Below are 14,202 nucleotides of genomic sequence, written 5' to 3'. Positions count from 1 at the left end.
GGAAGCTCACGAACACCATTAGCTTTTAACGGTTCGTCTGCAGCGTAATCTTGATACAGTGTTGCACATTCGAAACCTCCAAACGATCCCCATCGACACAAAACTCTTTCAAGGATATAAACTTAAGCAGGACGTTACTGGTCAAAACTATGATTAAAATGTTTTACAGAGTATTATCTGTGGCTCTTAATATAATTTCTAAAGCGTATTTATTTGTGTATATAAGGGTGGAACTTGGAAGAATTACAGAAGAACTTTTGCGTGTTATAACACAGGTTAGTGCTCATTTTGCAAGATGTCCACAAAAATAAGCGGGCATTACAGGCCTCAAATGTCGGCATCTCCGTCAGCGCCGCCCGCCACGTTTCTCCCGATCTCTCGGCTGCAGATCGAAATGGACGCACTGCATATTTTATACAGACACAAGAGAGATGGTTTGGTTATGATAGATTATTTCACAAGATTTGTCATGTGTGAGAATATACTATGAATATGTGCAATTCTTTCAGTTTTGGTTTTACTTTTCAGATTCCTCACAACAGACAATACTCATAAGAAGTTTAAACTTTTTCTACTATTTATCTACAGAGTAAATGCATGATATGTATATATCTAACTTACCATTCCACCCAAGGCAAATAAGCAGTCCACCACCTGCAAGACAAGTGAAAAAATGAATAACTACACACACAACTACACTATAAACTATACAACTAATATACAAAAAACACAAATCTAAGAGTATCTCCATTGTGAAGCAGTCTAACTAAAAAATCTTCATTTCAATCTACGTATTTCCTGGCTCTTACATGACATGAGGTGAATGGAGCGGTTATGTTTATTAAGGAGAGAATGAGCTTCTGTAATTCATGTCATAATTGTTGTCACAATGCATACAGTTTTCATGCAGAATTTTGGAAACTAAAAATAATAATAATTAATGGTAACTTCAGGCAAAACATGTTTGGAATAAACAATATTTATTTTTCAGAACATCTTCAGCATTGTGGTGTTTGATAAGGTATATTAATATGTGCATGTAAAAGGAGAATGGATAAAATAATTTTAAAGACACATCATACTTTCAAGAAAACAAGGCAATTATGTTAACCCATTAAACCAGATAAGGTGGAATTATTTTTTTCTCAACTTTTTCATCAAATATCATATTTAACTACTACATATATGATATAACTTAAATCTCAGGGTGGCCATAAAGTCTTTCCCTCATTAAAAAAAATTATTAAAAAAACTATTACAGCTACATACATAATTACTGTTATTTTAAGTTAATGTACTCATTATTTTTTTCTTTTGTTTTAGGTACAAGTTCAGTTAATATAGAAGGTGCTGCAATCGCTGAAACTAAAAATGGTGATTTCAGTGCAGGAAAAAACTCACTGTGTCTTATGGTATAATGAGACAAAATCGCCAATTACTGTTCAGCGAAATTTTAGAAGGGAATATGGACGACCACCACCTGATCACAAAAGCATCACTAAATGGTATACCAAATTTAAGGTAACCGGAAGTGTGGAATTCCGTCTACAAACCATCTGTCAGTCAAGAGAATGTTGAGGCTGTTCAACAAGCGTATCATCAAAGCCTTTCCAAGTCCACTCGTCGAGCATCTCTGGAAGAATTCCTCGGTCTACAGTGCAAAAACTTTTACACAAACAGCTTCAGTTACATGCATATAAAGTCTAGTTAGTGCAAGCTTTGAAGCCGGTTGACCATCCCTGTCGAGTTGATTTTGCAACCGAGATTTTACAAAAGATCAATGATGACAATAATTACCTGCAGCGTGTGTGTTTCTCAGGAGGCTACTTTCCACATGTCCGGGAAAGTAAACAGGCACAATGTGAGAATATGGGGTTCAGAAAATACTCATTTTGGCATGGAACAAGAAAGAGATAGCCCTAAAGTGAATGTCTGGTGTGGCTTGATGCATGACTGAGTCATTGGTCCTTTTTTTTTTTTTTTTTTTTTTTCGAAGAAGACAATAACAGCCAACATTTACCTGGACATGATGGAACATTTTGTGGCACCTCAACTGAATGACTTGCAACCCACAATGGTTTTTCAACAAGATGGTGCACCACCACACTGGGGATTAATGGTTCAAAAATTCCTTGACATTTCCTGACAGGTGGATTGGGCATGAAGGTCCAACCCCCTGGCTCCCTGATCACCAGACATAATGCCACTGGATTTTTTCTGTGGGGTTATGTGAAGGACAGTGTGTATGCAAAACCGGTACCTGATCTGAACACACTCAGAAGAAGGATAACTGAATCTGTTGCTGGTGTCACCCAAGAAATGTTGAACAATACATGGCGAGAAATTGAATATTGATTAGACGTTCTGCGGGCAACAAACGGTGCACATGTGGAAGTGTTTTGACATTGTCAAAAAAAACTTAATGAGTTTCTCTTTTGTTTGCAGCAAACCATAGGACTGTACTTGTAATACATGTTGTTAAATACATTTTTGTAATGAGGGAAAGACTTTATGGCCACCCTGTATTATCTTTAATCCTCCGGCAGTCGGACTTCTTTTTTATAACATGAATAGTTGCACAGCTCACGAAGTGCACTGGGTGTTTTTCATTTTAAAATTGGTTTGTTTATATTTGTAAATGAATACTTTTATCTAGAGAGATTCTTACATATTTCACTTGTGTCTTTGAGTTTAAACATGTATATTGTTTTCACCATAGAATAGTAATGGGCAATGTGTTACAAAGGTGAAAATAAATGTTGTAGCATGAGCAGTACTCACTCAGTGCACCTGAGAAAAATGTGTTTCTACTAATGTAGTTAAATGGAGATGTAACAAACATGCCTTTCACACATGAAACCACTCACTCCACTGGATGGTGACAAAACAAATAATAGTTATAAAAATTATAAGACAAAAAGAAAAACAAGCAAAGAAGAAGGTGACAGTTTTTGTTGCAAGACCAGTCACATAGCGCATTCAGTGCACCAATGATAGAAAAACTTTTCTGCTATGTAAACGTATGGAGATATAACAAAGATGCATTCAACATATGATACCACATACCCCACTGGAGGAGCAGGTGGGAGAATAAAAAAAAGTGGCACGCATCACCTGTACACACAACCCAAAAAAGCACTTTGTGCACTCTATGCACCGGCGTGACCACCAGAGGGTTAATTTCAGTGTCATAGGCTAATTAGTTCATATGCCTTTTCTGTTCACAAAAATTGAGTATTTTATGCAAGGAAAAATATTTATTTTGTGTGGTACTAAATAAAGCAAGCTACATGAAGTAGAACAGTACATTAGATACAGTAAGTGGTATCTTGTATAGATAGAGTGTATTCCATTCATACTCTGAGTGGTACTTCAACGTGCCCACTCAAAAGTAATATTGGAATAGAACATTTAATTTCACCAGCAGAAGCCTGTTTTGTTTTGCTCTATATTGAATATTATATGCCAACATAAGACAAATTATTTCTTCATCAAAAAACAATTCAAAGTATTCCAACAATGTTTCCTCCTTCTATGTAGCTTTCAGTGTACATTGGAGGCCAGTTTGCATTAAATTCTGGCAGATATCCCTTCTTCTTCTGAAAAGACTTGGGTGGCACAGTCCATGGTTTCCTTCTTGCTGGATACGAAAGAAATGAGATACTGCCTGCTCTTCTTTCATTTTTCTTACTTGATGATGCCATCCGTGTCTCCTGTTGTATTGCTCTGAGATCTTATGCATGTTCCAGATGTTGATGCTGACCCTAATGACCCACAGTTCTGCACATATAATCGCTGGTGCATTTAGTTTATTTGCTGCGACATTATCAATTGACAGGGTATTTTTGTCACCAGAATCATCTATTAAATCAGCAGTAAGGTTTATAGGCAGTATCAAAACTAGTTTCCGGCCCTGTTTCATCTGTTTCTTTGAGGATATCCAGGAGTTCATTTAGGGTTATTCATCTCATGAAATATACATTATATTTGTTATAATTTAAATTACTTTGTTATACATAATTACTACATAGAATCATTGTTTCTTCAAAGTTCATAATCACTTATGATTCTACATCATGTATCATTTACCTTCGGCAGAAATCATAAATTTGATGGCATAATAACTCATCATCATTTATGATTCATGATCACTCATCATTTATCATCACTCATTCATCGTCAGCAGGAATCACATAAATTGACATGAAATAAAAAATGTAAGAAGCCTGACACATCTTATCATAACAAAAAGTTTGAAATCATATCATAGTCAGCACTTATTTGCATGATCACCAGGATTTGAACCTGGAACTGGGACCATAAGCCAGTGGTGGCTCGTGGTCTGGCTCTATGGGTGTGCACTTTAGTCTCAAGTCCAGAAGTGTTATAACACCCCTGTCAAATACTAGCACCCGTTTTTGAGCACATATTGATGCTTTATATATTGGCAGCCCAAGTTTTGATCAACTTTCACTGAAAATAAGGCTATGATAGAGTTATATTTCATGATTTTTTTAAAATGGATTTTTTACAAATTTCAAATATTTCGGAAATTACCCAGCCAATCACGAGAAGAACGATGTTATTGTGCAATATGTAATTCAGCATTTGATAATGTGACAAAATCACTCAATACATATAAGTACAGATCTACTTGATATTTCAAAGGAGATAGATTTCAATAAATAAGCATAATAATTGTGTTTTGCATTACAGATTTATTTGGGTGTGCACGTGTGAATAGGCAGAAGTCGCTATGCCATAAGCACTCTCCATGAGCTAGCATGATTATATACTTTCAAGATAGAACAAAGAGGGATCTTCTAGCTACTTATAGCTCTGACTCTTTCCATGCAAACTCTACAAAAACTCAGACTACGTAAACTACACCTCTTGGACTGGAAAATTACATTTCAAGGAGTTTGGTATGTGCTTTTTGCTAACGTCCTTCTGAAAGTATCCCCAAGCTGTGTTTTAATAACAGTGCTTCATGAATACATATGAAGAGGGGGTATCCTAACGTGATTACTTACCAGCATATTTAAACCTTACAACAAATTTAAAATGCACATCTACCTATTGTCATATGTAGTAGTTCAAACATAGTTGAAGAATAACTCAAAAGGTTGTGCAAATATAGAGCACTGAATAAACACAACAAGCTGTTTAATGGTTGAGTCAGATGCTAGAGTTCATATTTGAGGAACAAGCAAACACAATCTATTTATGAACAAAAGAAACACAAGAAATTAACACTCAGTAGAACCTCTGTACACGTCCTTCTGGAAGGATGTCAGCCTTATTTGAGTTAATGCTCAAATTGTGTTTTTATTATTGTTTTGCTTATGGTATTAAAAACGTGATGTATGTAGTTCAAATAAACCTCCAAAAACATTATATGTAAAAAATATATCTAAGTGTCAGAGTTTAAGACGGACAGGAATTCCTGCCACCAGGCAAATATATTATCAAATATGTTAAGGTTGGTAACAATATGTTTCTTTTTGTTTTGTACAGTTATAATGGACAATATATTTTTTTTATATATAAACAAACTTTATTGTAACAGATATCATATTGCTACTGCACATGTAAAAGTTTTGAAATATGGGACTAATATAGTTAGGGGAGGGTGGGGCAAGTGCATCCACCCTAGCTGAATTGTAGACCATGATAGGAAAAGATCCCTCAAGTAGCTAAGCCGCGCGTCAGGCTAAGTTTGCAGCAGGTTTTTTGTATCAATCCGCGCCAGAACTGAGCTCAAAATCTTCCGTGCCAGTCTTGCCTCAACCGCCGAGCTGCTTACATCGCAGACACTGGGAAAATCCACAGTATTGCTAACCGCACAACACATCAAAACCTGCAAGCATGTCAAGCGGAATGTATTTTTGTTTCTTTTGTCTCCTGAAACATAACATTTTAGAAGTACTTTGGGTGCATAAATTATTTTAAAAATGTGTCATTACTTAATATAAATGCGAAGTATCTTCGAAACATGAGAGCATGTGCATGGAAGTCTGCAGGATTTTTTCAGGGAGGGGAAAGGAAGGTATTTTTTTCCAGGGGGGGCAAACAAGTCACATTTTCCCCCAAAGAGTGTAGTTCTCTAAAAAAAAACATTGCTTAAATTTTAATTTATGGTGTTAATGCAATAATTAACACATACTATTGTGGCTAAAATGAAATTATATATGTGAAATACATAATTTTTGGTTGATTTTCATTTTCCAGAGGGGGGGCATGGCCCCCTTGCCCCCCTTCTGGACGCCCATGAGCAAGTGTGTATATTTCGAGCCTGCAAAAATAAAAATAGACAAAGATAACAACGATAGGCCCTCTTGAATTTAATGACAAATTATTGTTTATGGTTTATAAAAAAATACATTTATGAAAAACTTGGTTACTGTAAGACACACGCACTTCAAGTTATACCAGCAAGAAAAAGCATGATTTGTTATTGGTGATATATACAATCAGGTGCATTGTCTGCTGCTATTACTCTGGTTTCAATTTATGAATCACTTCACTAAACCAGGATTCAAATCTTCGTCTGTCCATTTTTTGCTAATCATCCTTCCCTTTCTTTGCACGGAACAGTAAATATGCTCCTTGAACAAAGACTTCATTGCTGCCAGTGGGTGAAACAATAAGCCTCCCCCTTCCCCTCTCCCTTTCTCGTCGGTTTCTTCAGCCCTGGCGATGGTTTTGCACGGTGGTATATATAAAAAAAATTCAATATACGCCCCCGCTCCTATCCCTGACCGAGTTAAAGCACGTCTGGTCCAAATAATAAACATGTTTCTTCTCACGGGGATATCTTTTAATACCGAGGACATTCTTTTGTCGTCAAACAACAAACAATCGTTTCCTCTTCCTAAACTCAAACCGCAAATCATTCAACACCCGGGATACAGTTCATGAGCACATTGATGGCAAATCACCTCACGCCCTGTTTTACTTTGATCTTGTTTCCCTAAGGAGGATTATGCATTTTAAACAACTTGCTTGATTTGAAGAGCTTTTCCCTTCGGATGAAGCCCACAATAACACTCGCTGAACAGACCTCGATTCAGCCATTCTCGCCACTGTATAGCATGATTATTAATCATAATAAACATAGGGTTAAAATAGTGGGATGTGCAACACTGGTATCACAAATTCCACCCGCTCTGCAATGTACTCAGTCTTGCCCGACTCGAATTATTGCCTATTTTTTCGCATATTCACAGCTGAAATGTCGTTGGAAACCTGGACAAAACAATTTTGTGTGTGATAGTTGCCAATAAAATTAGCTTCCTATCCTTCCAGTGTAATCTCGACAAATGATTTAAGTAATTTAGAACATTTGTCTGGTGAAAGTTATTTGCCAAATTTCAGTGTTCAATTTCTGTATCTGGATGGTCTCATTTGCCCCACCAGGTGGGGCAAGTGCATCCAGATTCAGACTTTATTCATTTCAATTTTTTAACAGAGGAGTTAATTATTTTTGTGTTTGAACTAGATAAAAATATATATAACTGCTCCACATGCAGCCTGGCAAAACTTCGTTTCTTCTCAAATAAATGATGTGCACGCTATGACCTTTCTTTTCTTAAGGGGTCTCATTTGCCCCATTCTCCCCTACTTCCCACTTCCCACAAAGGTAATTTGAAAGCACGTTTTTCTTTCAAATTTGAAACAAAAAAAATGTTCCAGTGTTTTTATAATAATTAGATTGGTGGAAACACTCAGGTTGTGGTCAATAACACTAGCCTGCAAATTAAAACTTTTTTCTGCGGTATGAACCACAATGGGTGACTTGTACTAATTGCGATATGCTAATTTTGAAAATGTATTTTGTTTTGTTGTATCACATCAGCGCATTTAACAATATGTTATTTCATTATTAAATCAATTTATCGATAACAACGTTTAGAAATAATGCAGTTATTACAAATACAAGATAAATACAATAAATTATAATAATATTGTAACATAGTACACAAAATAAAATATAATTACATTTATTATGCAATATATGTATCTAAATACATAAATAAATTATATATTCTACATTAAATGCAAGGAATAATCAACCTCATATTACAACCAAGCACTTTGAATTTGTCCAACATTTCTCACAATGAGTCCTTCACATTACCAAGAAATTTCCTCACAACTTCTTTGAATGCTTCCCATGTATCTTATTCAATTTTGTCTTGTTAAAATCATCATCAATCATCAGCTTACGAATTTGTAGTCCATCAAATACACCTTCTGACTTTAGCTTGTGATAACGAAGGAAATTTCTTGCATGAGTATTGGAAACATGGGCCACTATTGTCTAGTGTCTTACCAAACGAATTTTTGTAATTACAAGTTTTATGTGTAATGTGGGAAGGAGAATTTTCTGACGGTCTATAAGATTTGCTTTTTTAACATTTCTGGATCCTGGTTTCAGTTACTCTCTTTTAGGCCAATATACAGTATTCCAATGTTTGTCTCTGGCCCTACTATCCCACTTGCACATAAAACAGTTAAATTTTGTGTATCCTCCCTGTTATCCCAGAAAAAAAACCAAAAAACAATTACTTTAAGGTCACCCCATATTTTCCACTGGTACTTTATTTTGTCCAGAACTAACTTCAACCTTTCACATGACTCAGCTAGGTATGTAGAATGTGCAAGAGGAATGGATGCTAATTTATTGCCATTGTGCAGCAAAACGGCTTTAAGGCTTCATTTGCAGGAGTTTATAAAAATACGCCAGGAGCTGGAATCATATGCTTCCTCTCCTGTTACACAATATTAGGGACATCGGTACAAAATACCAGTTCACCTTCTTGTGTGTAGTATTTCCGAAAATGTTTGTCACGATCTCTGTACCAAGAAAATGTAACCACAGGATCGAAGAGATTCTTTTCATGTAGTCTTGAGCCATGTAATTCACTCTTTACTTTCGTGAACCCTAGATAGCGTACCAAATCATTCAACTCAGGTTGGGTAAATAGTTTCGGTGCAGTGTCTATCTCATCTGTTTCGGGATACAATTCATCACTGTTTGAATATGAAAAACTGCTTTCAAATTCATTGTTACTTACATTATCTGGTTGTTTAGGCACTGGCAAGTCAGGTCTACGCATAATAGGCTGCCTAGCTGATGGCAGATTGGGGTATTTAATTCCTTTCTTTTTTTGTTGTAACCAGTAACTTGGGACAAACAAAAATAACATTCATCATGATGATTTTTCTGTTTCCACCACACCAGAGGTATTGCAAAAGACACTGCCTTCCATTTTCCTTTATACCAATAATGTAGTCCCTCGACACAAGTGTTACATGCACTATGTGGAGCAAAGAATTTATCCTCATCACCTACCTTCACTCTGAAATACAAGAAGTACAGTTTCTTCACAAAAAAATCTATTTTCTATTCCCATTGATCATATAACACCTGCAAATGTTTCGAGAATGTCATTATGCATCATATCTAATGTATTTCTTATCCACTTTTGTTTCATTCAAGATCCTTGTTCATATTCAGTGTAATCTGTAGAGATGCGGTTGTATTACTACACTGCAATATAATGTACCTATATAAAAGCAAAAAACGTACATTGTGCAACAACTGGACGTGATACACAAAAACCATTATTTTCGGATTTAGGTCACCGATACAGATTTGAATCACCTTTGTTCATTTTTACTGCAGAACTTGCAGGCTAGTGTTATATACTCAGAGTGAATGAAAGGGAAGTTATTCCACACACACACAAAATATGTTAAATGAATAAAAATAGAGTTAGTAGAGATTATTCTTTTAAAAAGTGTAATATTCTAGTTTATTAATCATCACTATCACAGGGTATAAATCTTCAGATTTGAACTTGAGTTAATTTGAATATTTGTCTTTCTTCTTTTCAAACAAATTCTCTTTTCATAAGATACCACACAATTTGCATCTTCTTTGGGAAGGCGATAACAAGCAAGACTTAAGATATTGCTGTGTCAAAGTTCATTTTAAGTCCACTTTATGCTCAAACTGGGCCTATAGTTTAAAGTGAGTTCCAGACCATAATCCAGTGTTCTTCCACCATGGATAGAACCCAAGTCCCCCTGGTTACAACACAACAGTTTTTCCCACTATGCATGGACGTCCGCAGGATTTTTTCCATGGAGGGGCAAGGAAGGTATTTTTTTCCAGGGGGGGGGCAAACAAGGCACATTTTCTCCCAAAATATTGTTGTTCCCTAAAAATACATTGCTTAAATTTGAATTTATGGTGTTCATGCAATAATTAACACATATTATTGTGGCTAAAATGAAATTATATGTGTGAAATACATAATTTTTGGTTGACTTTCATTTTCCATGGGGGGCACGGCCCCCCCTTGCCCCCCCTTCTGGACGCCCATGCTACTATGCCATCTGGGGCCTTAATACATTACTGAATTACCAAGGGTCCCGGGTTCGAATCCCGGTCGGGCTTGGGTGTTTGTGAATGTCCATTCATCAATTTCATCATTTCATCACTCATCCCCATCTTCGCAAATTAGCCAAGAGGCACAAAACGCGAAGTAAACTAAACTAAATCAAATCAAATCAAATCAAAAACATTACTGAATTATGTGCCTACCAGTAGTGTGGACATGTATTTTGAAAATGGGTATGACCATAAAAGGTGAGGTGGCTATAACTTCTCAATTATTAAAATCATGCTAAGAAAGTAAAGAAAAGTTATACAAAATACAAATTATAACCTTTTGTCATACCATTTCTCCATGCAAATTTGAAGAATTCATTATTTCTTCAAAATAATATAAATGTTTGTACATTATGTATCAGATAGTACAAATTCTTCTGCTTAGTGGATGGACTTTGAATTTTTCATTTAATCAAGCCCTCACTGAGAATTCATGATGGATTTAAATGGGAAAAGTGTTCAGCTTTTGCCTCATAGTTTTAACTGAATGTCGACGAGATCATTTTGTTCTTCTCCTCACAACAAAAATTATTTGCGTTAAATATTAGACTAAAAAATTGACTGTGTCCACAAAGCTACAATTTTCTGCAAAACTAACTTCTTCATAGGAATTTTTGGTTCTAAAATATTTTCCAACCAATTATTGTTGTAAGTTTCTGTAGTAGGGGCCCTGTAATGATCTCTCCTTTGTGAAATTTTATATAATCCCAGAAATACAACGGATAGTGTCGCTTATTTGAAAAATTGATTTATGAAACAGAAATCTGGCTCCCAGTAGCATATAATATGATGACGTCTGCGATAATAAGCAGTGGCGTATTGTCTCAACCAGAGGGGCCCAGGCAACTTGACATATGGGTCTTCTCCGAAATGCAGAATTAACTTACTTGCTCACAGATGGCAATCAATAGGAAACTTTTCTCACCTCATACCTTTATATATACGTAGTTTGTCGTAAACATAGTGTAGTAAACCAGTCGATGCCTTATTGTTACAAAATACCTAAACAAACAAACTAGATAATTCATGTGCGTTTTTGTTTTTACCAGTAACACTAGTTTTACAGGTGCTATTTAAACTGTAACTTACTCACCAAATATTTTCAAGGGGGCCATAAGCCTCAATGTGAAATTGGGGTTGTAAGGGGAGCTCCTTCCACGTAGTGCACCCAATAGTCAACCTCACTTCCACGTAGTACACCCTGGACTGCAGACTAACGAGGCTCTGGCGACTGGCCCCATGGCCAGTATAATTCTGTGTCGTCCTGTGTTTTGTTCTTATTTGTGCTGAGTGCCCGTTTTAGCCTCAGCTTTTAACCAAGGTAAGGAAATTTTAGTTTTCAGACACACTTTTATTTTTGTTATGATAAGGGGCAGGACCCCGTATAGTGTGACGGGTACAAAATAGCCTCAGTGCTGACGCACCCAAAAAATAATAATTCAAATTCAAAATTCAATATGAAATTGAAATAAGAGCTGAGATAAATTTCCCACATTGTCCACACCTGTCGTGTTTTACTTCAAAAGGGGCCAAAAACAGCCCAGGGGCAATTATCCCTTTGCCTTTAAGTCCAGTAGCCCCTATTCCACAACGCACGGTATACAGTGCTCGAAGTGAGAATTCCTAGCTGCAAATTTGCTTGTTCGAGTTTGGGTATAGAAGGAAGGATCCTTATAAGGATCAATGTGAAGACAATGCAGAAGGTGGAGCAGGATGCTTATGCAAATTATCCTAGCTGGGGGATGCTTTATGCATTTTTCTTAGCTGGGGGGATAGTATTCCCCTACGTCCCTTACAACCTCCCCCCCCCCCTCATGCACACTCTTCGAGTTTCAAGGAAAAGTCTTTAAGAAATACTAGCTGATTGCCTGCATTGCCCGGGTATTTATTTATCCCAATCTTCTATTAGACAGGAAAATAAAACCCACGAGTTTCTGCCGCGATCGGCGCGGCATGAACATGGGAGTTGAACGGCATTTGAAGTGTCACTATTCATCTCAGTGGCCCCGAAAACTGTGGATTCCACACTAATATCGGTCGTTTTATATGTCACCCCCTTCCCATCCCTACCCCTAGGGGTGCCAGAGGTGTCCTGGAGTTGAATGGCATTGGGAGTGTCACTATTAATCTTAGCGACCCCGAAAACTATGGATTCCACACTAATATCGGTTGTTTTACATGTCACCCCCTTCCCATCCCTACCCCTAGGGGTGCCAGAGGTGTCCTGGAGTGGAATGGCATTGGGAGTGTCACTATTCATCTTAGCGACCCCGAAAACTATGGATTCCACACTAATATCGGTCGTTTTACATGTTACCCCCTTCCCATCCCTACCCCTAGGGGTGCCAGAGGTGTCCTGGAGTTGAATAGCATTGGGAGTGTCACTATTAATCTTAGCGACCCCGAAAACAATGGATTCCACACTAATATCGGTTGTTTTACATGTCACCCCCTTCCCATCCCTACCCCTAGGGGTGCCAGAGGTGTCTTGCAGTTGAATGGCATTGGGAGTGTTACTATTCATCTTAGCGAATCCGAAAACTATGGATTCCACACTAATATCGGTCGTTTTACATGACACCCTCTTCCCACCCCCACCCCTAGGGCGGCCTCCCCCATGGCGCAGTGGTAGCGTTATTGCCTTGTAATCAAGGGGTCCCGGGTTCGATACCCGGTGGAGGCACAAGTGGTTCGGATCCCACTTTAAACTGTAGGTCCAGTCCCGATTAGCCTTACTGTGCATAAAGTGGACTTAAAACAGCAACTCAAACCACCCCTAGGGGTGCCAGAGGTTTCTTAAAGTTGAACGGCATTGGGAGTGTGTCACTATTCATCTTAGCGACCTCGAAAACTATGGATTCCACACTAATATCGGTCGTTTTCGATTATTTTTACATATCACCCCTTCCCACCCCCACCCCTAGGGGTGCCAATGTAACTAATTTTATTTACAGGTAAATGTCATCGTGAACGTCACCAATTAGCTTAGCGACTCCGAAAAGTAAGAATTCGACACTAATGTAATTTTTTACATTTCATTTTTAACCCCCTCTCACCCCCATGCCGATAGGTGATGCACTTGGAGTTGAACAGCATTGGGAGTGCCACTATTCATCTTAGCGACCCCGAAAACTATGGATGCCACACTAATATCGGTCTATTTCGATTATTTTTACATGTCACCCCCTTCCCACCCCACCCCTAGAGGTACCAGGGGTGTCTTTTAGTTGAATGGCATTGGAAGTGTCACTATTCATCTTAGGTACCCCAAAAACTATGGATTTCACACTAATATCGGTTGTTTTCGATTATTTTTACGTCATCCCCTTCCCACCCCACCCTTAGGGGTGCCAGGGGTGTCTTACTCCCACAGCATTTCTTTCCAATTTTAAGTCATATGTGTACCAAGTTTGATCATCGTGAATGTCACCAATTAGCTTATCGACTCCGAAAAGTATGGTTTCGACACTAATCTAGGTCATTTTTGACATTTTATTTTTCACCCTCTCTCACCACCCATCCGATAGGTAATGAACTTGGAGTTGAACGGCATTGGGAGTGTCACTACTCATCTTAAGAGACCCCGAAAAGTATGGATTTCACACTATTAATGGTCGTTTTCGATTATTTTTTACATGTCACCCACCCCAGGGATGCCAGGGGTGTCTTACACCCACAGTATTTCTTCCCAGATTGTAAGTGATACGTGTACCAAGTTTGGTTGAAATCGCTTCCGGCGT

The 14,202-nt window shown here is 37.6% G+C and overlaps 1 protein-coding gene across 1 annotated transcript in view; it reads right to left on the bottom strand.

Moving 5' to 3' along the window:
• LOC145984115 (myophilin-like) overlaps nucleotides 1-14,202 on the bottom strand; it is a 399,095-nt gene that overhangs the window by 57,543 nt on the left and 327,350 nt on the right. Inside the window, exon 5 of the mRNA XM_083117549.1 lies at nucleotides 622-654. Coding sequence (XP_082973675.1) covers nucleotides 622-654 — 33 coding nt within the window. The remainder of the gene's footprint in view (nucleotides 1-621; nucleotides 655-14,202) is intronic.

The sequence above is a fragment of the Lepisma saccharinum genome, chromosome 2 (genome assembly GCF_977018435.1).
Source record: "Lepisma saccharinum chromosome 2, izLepSacc3.1, whole genome shotgun sequence".
NCBI classification, from domain to species: Eukaryota; Metazoa; Arthropoda; class Insecta; order Zygentoma; family Lepismatidae; genus Lepisma; species Lepisma saccharinum.
This window is presented reverse-complemented; position numbering and strand designations above follow the sequence as displayed.